At 57.4% G+C, this 7,875-nt stretch overlaps 1 protein-coding gene across 1 annotated transcript in view; it reads left to right on the top strand.

The window, feature by feature from the left end:
- Nucleotides 1-7,875, top strand: part of LOC121018603 (exocyst complex component 3-like protein 2) — a 13,778-nt gene that overhangs the window by 4,502 nt on the left and 1,401 nt on the right. The window contains exons 5-9 of the mRNA XM_040457392.1: nt 27-137; nt 2,010-2,145; nt 5,484-5,606; nt 6,048-6,203; nt 6,984-7,105. Coding sequence (XP_040313326.1) covers nt 27-137; nt 2,010-2,145; nt 5,484-5,606; nt 6,048-6,203; nt 6,984-7,105 — 648 coding nt within the window. The remainder of the gene's footprint in view (nt 1-26; nt 138-2,009; nt 2,146-5,483; nt 5,607-6,047; nt 6,204-6,983; nt 7,106-7,875) is intronic.

Here is a 7,875-nt window from a genome sequence, read left to right as displayed (position 1 = left end):
CCCCCCCCCCCCCCCCCCCCGACTAGCTTCCAGCAGCGGGTGGAGCGATTCCATGAGAATCCAGGAGTTCGGGAGTTGCTACCCGACAGGTACATCAGCAGGACCATCTCCCTGGTCAACTGCGGGCCCCCCTTGAGGTGAGAGCACCCAGCGTGTGGGGGAGAGGACCAGTCCCGGCGACAAGCTGAACTGGGGTGCCCCGGGGCCCTGGGTGGGGATCACAGAGCTGGCCCAGAGACACGGGCACGTGGGGGCCTTAGAAACATCAAACCTTGGAGGGGGGGGGTCCTAGAAAGAATCTTAGCATCACAGAGCACTAGAATTATGTAGCAATCAGAATATTGGGGTGCTGTAATTAACACGCACCCAGAAGAAAGACTCAAACACTCTAAGAATTACAGATCTTTTTTTTTTGCTTTTTTTATCGTATTTTCCCTTTTTTATTAACGTATTTTCAATGCGTTTTCAAAATCGGTGATGTATTTACATGCTTCCTAATTCAAGGCACACTCGGGCACACCGTGAAAAGCCTCACGCCTATACGGCCCCCACCTTCCTTACTGCTAGAGTCTGTCGTATCTTTGCAGGACATTTACCAGTAAATATGTGTAAATAAGGGTATGTGTGCATTTGCATACTCCATGCATATATATATATATACACACATGAATATGCATATTTTGTGCATGTCCATACACGTATTTCATATATACCTATTTCATATTCATATTTCATATACAGGTAAATATATCTCACTAATGTGAATACATATTATTCCTTTCCCTTTAAGAACATTTTTTTCATGTTTATTTATTTTTGAGACAGAGAGTGAGCAGGGGAGGGGCAGAGAGAGTGAGGGAGACACAGAATCCGAAGCAGGCTCCAGGCTCCGAGCTGCCAGCACAGAGCCCGATGCGGGGCTCGAACTCACAAACCATGAGATCATGACCTGAGCCGAAGTCGGATGCTTCACCAACTGAGCCACCCAGGCGCCCCTCTTTTTTTTTTTTTTTAAGCTTTTATTCTTTTTTTTTTTTCATTATTTTTTTAATGTTTATTTATTCTTGAGAGAGACAGAGAGAGACAGAGTGTGAGTGGGGAAGGGGCAGAGAGGGAGGGAGACACAGAATCAGAAGCAGACTCCAGGCTCTGAGCTGTCAGCACAGAGCCTGATGTGGGGCTCGAACTAACTCACAAACCATAAGCTCATGACCTGAGTGGAAGTTAGACGCTTAACCAACTGAGCCACCCAGGTGCCCCTAAAGCTTTTATTTTCAAGTAATGTCTACACCCAATGTGGGGCTCGAACTCACAACCCTAGGATCAAGAGCCTCATGCTCTACCAACTGAGCCAGCCAGGCCCCCCTTATTCCTTTTCCTTAAAAAGAAAAATATGCAAATGGTAGAATATTGAACACACTTCTGTGCCTTTCCCCCTTAACAGCTTGGAGATCTTTCTGTGAGCTTTTGGAGTTACCACTTTTCCTTTGCAACACGTGAACTGCGTTCCACGTTTTGCATGTTCGATCATTTATTTAATGTGTCCCCAGTGAATGGAGAGTTGGCTCCACCCTTTTGCAGAGAAAAACGTGGCACACCTGTCAACTCCCACAGACGTGGGGACTCTGAGGGACACAGTCCCAGAAGGGGGCCCGCTGGGATTTGGCCAGAAAATGCCACATTGCTCTCAGACCAGGTTACTGTCCTTTTAATGACGGAGGGATCATGGTTGCAATGAGAGAAAATGAGAACCGTAGAATCTTAGAATTCTAGATGTTTAGAATCACGTTCCACGGAGCTTCCACACACACACACCCCCAGCCTCCCAGACATCCCCTCCTATTTGTCATCCCCCCAGACTCTCCCCAGAGCCCCTGACTCTCCCCAGCTCCCCATCTGACCTGTCACCTCGGTGCTCACAAAATAGTCCATCTGAGAAGGCAGAGGGGTCCAAGCAGTTGAGCTGAATATCGGGGCTCCTTGACTTTTGGCTCCTCTGACCCACACAGGGCTCTGGCAGAGCGCCTGGCGCAGGTGGGACCCCCCGAGAGCGAGCTGGCCCGGGAAGCCGCAGCCAGCGCTCTGGACCGCGTGACCCGCCTCTGCCACCGTGTCCTGGCTGACCTGCTTTTCCAAGAGCTGCAGGTGAGTGAGGCAGGGGGCAGGGGTAGGGCCTGTGCCAGGAGAGGGGAGCACACCCCCCCCCCCCGCAACCTGCAGTTCCTTTAAGCCCATGACTCGGTGTTTGGGAAGCACGCGGGGGTGGGGGGGGTGATGGCCTGTTTGGATCATTTGTAGGGGGGCAAAAGGGGGTGGGGGAAGGAAGAGGGGAGAACACAGTCAAGGGAAGGATGGAGAGCCACCAGCAGAAGGGGTCTTGGGGATCAGGTGGAGCCCCTCCTCACTGAGGCCCCCAAATCCCTGCCCGGCCTCTCCTAGACCCTGGAGCCCAGGTTACCCCTGGGCTCCTGTGCACGCCCAGAAGGGGCTGGGGTCAGAAGTGGGTGAGAGTATGTGGGGAGGGTGGTGGGAGTACCTGGGAATGAGACAGAGGTGTGTGTATCCCTGGTTATAGTGCACGCTCAATCTATGTCGTACATCCGATCATGTCCCTCCTCTGCTCAGAACCCTCCATGGCTCCCAGCTCATTCAGGGCAAGAGCCAAAGTCCTTGCTGTGGCCCCCAAGGCCCTCGATGGTCTGACCCTTTCCTCTCCCTCTCTGACCTCCCCTTCTCCCACTGTCCTCCTCACTTACTCCACTCTGCTATTCCTTAACAAGACCTAGTCCAGCCTCAGGACCTTTGCACTTGCTGTTTGCTCTGTTTGGACCGCTCTTCTCCCCAGTAGCCCCATTGCCCCCTCCCTCACTTCTTTCAAGTCTTGATCCAGATGTCACCTTCTCAGTGAGACCTCCTCTGACTGCCCTATTTAAAATAGAAGCCCCGGAGGCGCCTGGGGGGCTTAGTCAGTTAAACCTCCCACTTCAGCTCAGGTCATGATCTCACAGTTCGTGGGTTCGAGTCCCGCACCGGGCTCTGTGCTGACAGCTCGGAGCCTGGAGCCTGCTTCAGACTCTGTGTCTCCCTCTCTCTGTGCCTCTCCCCTGCTCATATTCTGTCTCTGTCTCTCAAAAATAAATAAATATTTAAAACATAATAATAATAAAATAGAAGCCCCAAGAGGAGACTCCCTTCCCCACTCCCTGCTGAGTTTCTCTCCAACCAAGCACTTAGGGCCACCTGCTCTGTTACTGCCTTTGCTTTTTTTTTTTTTCCCCCCCCCAACCCCCCCCCCCCCCCCCCCGCTGGAATGTGAGCTTCTCCAGGGCAGGATTTGTCGGAATGTTTCTAAAATAACTTTTTATTATGGAAAATTTCAAACATACACAAAAAATAGGCAGAATGACAGAATGACCTCCCGTGGACCAGCTCCAGCAAGTATCAGCTCCAGGCCAATCTTGTGTCGCCTTTCTCCACCACCCCCCCACCCCTGCCCCCGCCACATCCTGTCATCACCCATCAACATTTCAGCCTGCATCTCCGAAAGATAAGAAATCCTTCTTGAACAAACATAACCACGGTGCCGTTTTCATACCCAACCAAGGGAACGATAATTCCTTAAAATCACCAAATCTCAGATCGGCATTATGATTCCCCTGACCTGCTCGCGATGATCAAATCCTCAAGAGTTTTGTTTGTCTCGTTCTGCTCCGTGTGTCCCTGAGCCTCCTCCACGTGTCCCCAGCGACCCAGCTGAGCCACAGGAAGGGGGCGGGGGGTGTTTGTTGAATGACTAGACGGACAAGTGTGTGCATGAACGTGAGCAAGTGGGGGCCTTATGGGGGTGCTGGGAAGGGGTACAGTCTTTGTTCCAGCAGTGGCTGCACTGCTTCTGAGGAGGGGGACCTTGGGCCAGTTGCTTGCCCTCTTGGGGTTTCTGTTCGCTCATCTGGAAAATGGGCACAGGTGGCTGGTGGCCGGAAGGAGGCAATAAGATTGTGGCCGTACGGTGCTTAGCTGGGTCCCAGCCCACGGGCACTGGCTGATATCTCAGTAAAAATACAGGGTTCTTAGGGGCACCTGGGTGGCTCAGTCCATTAAGCATTCGACTGCGGCTCAGGTCACGATCTCACGGTCTGTGAGTTCGAGCCCCGCGTCGGGCTCTTTGCTGACAGCCTGGAGCCTGCAGCCTGCTTTGGATTCTGTGTCTCCCTCTCTCTCTCTCTGCCCCTCCCCTGTTCATGCTCTGTCTCTCTCAGTCTCAAAAATAAATAAACATTAAAAAATTAAAAAAAAAATACAGGGTTCATAGCAACAGTGACAGGCCCTGAACCAAGAGCGTCAGCTCATCTAATTCACACCTGCTTTTCAACACAAGGCCCCACTCCTGGAGGTTCACGCGGCCAGGCTACTGTTCGCAGTAGGTGTGGGGCAGAGTGGGATAGGACCTACTTCAGTTCAGACCCCCTGGACACTGACCCCCCATGTCCCCGGGGACCTCACATTCCCCAGGGTCCACCCAGCCCACGGCATCTCCCCCTCCCTGCCCCCAGGTCCACTTCAGGGACCGTCCTGCTGCTGGTCCCACCTCTTAGGTCACTTGCAGGTGCCTCCCTCCCCTCCCCCACCCCCCCCAGAAATTGTACGAATCCTACTATCTGGGTCCTGCATTCCCCCTCCTCACCCCTCTCATCTGCTTCTTTCCCTCTTTCTTCTCTTTTGAGCCCCCCCCCCATTTCTGCTTCAGCCTTGCCCCTCCCATCAAGATCTCAGTAATGCACAAGCCTGACCCGCTCCTTCTCCTGCTCAGAACCTGCCATGGCTTCCCAGTGCCCTCAGGAGGAAGCTGGGGCTCCTCACAGCCCTGTGTGCTCCAGCCCCACCCCCCCCATCCCCCTGTCGCGAGTTCTAGCTTCCAGAGTCTGTGGAACCCATCAGTCACACAGGACGCCCTTGCCTAGAAGAGCCCGAGCTTGGTTTGCTGTTCTGCTGTTGCTGTGTTGAAGTTCTTCATAATTTTGAATGAGAGCCTTCCATTTTCATTCTGCGCTGGGCCCCTCAAGTATATGGATCTTGCCAGCCACAGGAACACCTTCTTTCTGATCCCACTGACCCCAAAGCCCGTCTGAAATCTGAGCCGCCTTCACACTGGCTCCTCCCGCCGATTGAGCCACTCCCTCTCCCACCCCTCACCTCCAGCCTCTGTCCCCAGCTCTGGTGTCCCCTCCTCCAGGAAGCCCTCCTTGACTCTCTCCGCTGACTCAGGCATCCCCTCTGGGCTTCCTAAACTCCTGGGTTCCCGCCTCCCTGCCCTGACCACTCTGGGTCCATCACTGGGGACGGTCTGTCCCCCTCCCCGGACTGTGAGCCCGGGGAGGGCACCGTACAGAACCGGTTCAGCTCCCATCTGTTGAACTGGTAAGTGAAGAAAGACGGTGGCAGGGAGGAGGGCTAAAACCATCTCCCCCTTCCGTCGCACCCAGCCCCACTTCAACAAGCTGATGCGCAGGAAGTGGCTGAACAGCCCGGAGGCCCTGGATGGCATCGTGGGCACGCTGGGCGCTCAGGCCCTGGCACTGCGCAGGATGCAGGATGAGCCTTACCAGGTGCGCGGGCTGGTGGGCGGGCGGGGAGAGGAGGGGCGGGAGCGCTCTGCTGGGGGAGACGCGTTCAAGGTGCGGAGCCACTCGCTCAGAGTGGGATAGGCGGCGCTCGCGCGGAGGCGCATCCGCGGGCACGTAGGGTGGGGTGCGCCCAGGGTGGGGGCCTCTGGGAGGTGGGGCTCCCGGGGGGGCTGGGCTGGGCCGGCAGGGGGTGCCGGCGAGCTGATGAGGGGGCAGAGGAGGGTATCATCGGGCAGGACTTGGGGTCACCCGTTGGGAGTCGGAAGGGCTGCCTGGGGGCCCGGGGGGCTAAGAGGGGGTGTGGCGCCCTGTGGGCGGGGGAGGGGTTCCCGTGGGGTGCCCGGAGTGGGCGCGGGGCGCGTGGAGAGCGGGGGAAGGGGTCACCGGCTGCTCACAAGCCCTCGCGTCTCCCCCGGCCCCCAGGCGCTGGTGGCCGAGCTGCACCGGCGGGCGCTGGTGGAGTACGTGCGGCCCCTGCTCCGCGGACGCCTGCGCTGCCGCTCGGCGCGGACCCGCAGCCGCGTGGCCGGGAGGCTCCGGGAGGACGCGGCCCAGTTGCAGAGGCTCTTCAGGCGGCTGGTCCGGGGGGGCCGGGGGGGTGGGGGGGGGGGGGGGGGGGCTCCGAAAAACCTGGCCTCGCGAGAATCCTCCCGCCCCCCCCCACCCCCGACCCACTAGCCGGGGCGGGGCCTTAGCATAAAGCCGTCGCCCAACTTTCAGCCCACGGTGAACACTTTGATCCTTGTCCTCCGCGCGTAAAAGTCGGCTTTCTCACGGTGGGTTGCTCGCCTCGGGGCGCAAACCGGAATCCGGTCCCCTGTGCGTGGGGTGCGGATTGGGTCACTTAAGTCCTGTGAAGGGCTTGGGACCCCACCTGGCACAGAGGTAGCGCTCCGGAAACGTCAGCTATTCTCACGAGCACAGACAGAGGCTCAGCGCAGCCGGAACTCAGAATCTTGGCGTTCCCAAATCCAAGAGTTCCAAATTGCCCCCCTCTTTAATTTGTACCCCGTTGCAACCAGCAGAAGCTCAGCAGCGGGGGCGGGGGGGGGGGGGGGGGGGGGGGGATTTTTTTAAGAAAACAGAAAGACCCCATGTACGCGTCCTCCAGGGTCCCCCCCGGGGAGATTTTTTTAAAAAACAGGCGGGGGTTTTGGGGGGGTCCCCCCCCCCCCCCCCCCCCATTATCCACAAACCTGGGAGTAGATGTATTATGGATTTTTCTTCCAATTGCCCAAGCTTCCAGATAACCCGCCCCTGGCCCCCTTTACAGACGAGAAGACTGAGGCCCGGAGGGGTGTGGTTTACGGGGAGGGGGACCTGGGGCCAGAGTGTGAGCCTGGGGCCTCTCCCTTGCAGGAGTCCCAGGCCTCGTGGCTGGACGCCGTGGTGCCGCACTTGGCCGAAATCCTGCAGCTGGAAGACACGCCCAGCATCCAGGTGGAGGTGGGGGTGCTGGTGCGGGACTACCCAGACATCAGGTGAGGGTCCCCCACCCCACGCCCGCGCCCGCCCGGCTCGTTTTTTGCGCGCGCTAGGCCGAGGACTGTCCGGGCGCTGGCATCCGTCCCCGCGTTTCCTGCTCTTGGGGCGGCGAGCGTGTCTGACGGCCGTTTCCTGCTGGAACCAGGGCATTATTAATACGATTTCCCTCCTTCTCCTGCCGCCGCCGCCGCCGCCACCAGGGCTCGCAAACAAACAGGCAGTCACAGGAAGCCCAGGGCAGGGGGGCGCGGGGCCGCCGGCGGCAGGAAGGGCCAGCCCAGCCTGGGAGCCGCGGGGGACACGGGGACACGCACGGGCACACGGGCGCACACGCACTGGGACGGCGGCAGGCGCCGCTCAGATCCCGGTGGACCATTTCCTTTCTGGGTGACCCTCTCTGAGCCTCGGTTTCCTCACCAGGTCCATGGGGGATAATAGGACTCTTTTCCTAGGATTTGGGGGGGGGGGGATTCTTCGTCATCAGTCCATCCTCCTTCTCCTCCTCGTCATCCACGGTGACCGCACTACCGATTCCCGATTCTTATTTATGAGCCCTGATGTCAGACCTGAGAAAGCATGTTACACACCCACTCAATAAGTAAGGCCTATAATAAGAGTTATTTTAGCAAATTATATGCAAAAGGCAGCGCTGTTCTAAATGCTTGGCGTCATCTGAGGCAGGCAGAAATTAAGGAGATTGCCCTAAATGCCACAGCTAGCAAAGCTGGGGACTGACGCCCCCCCCCCCCCCCCCCCCCCCCCCCCC

The sequence above is a fragment of the Herpailurus yagouaroundi genome, unplaced genomic scaffold (assembly GCF_014898765.1).
Source record: "Herpailurus yagouaroundi ecotype Mexico unplaced genomic scaffold, PumYag 220, whole genome shotgun sequence".
NCBI lineage: Eukaryota > Metazoa > Chordata > Mammalia > Carnivora > Felidae > Herpailurus > Herpailurus yagouaroundi.
This window is presented reverse-complemented; position numbering and strand designations above follow the sequence as displayed.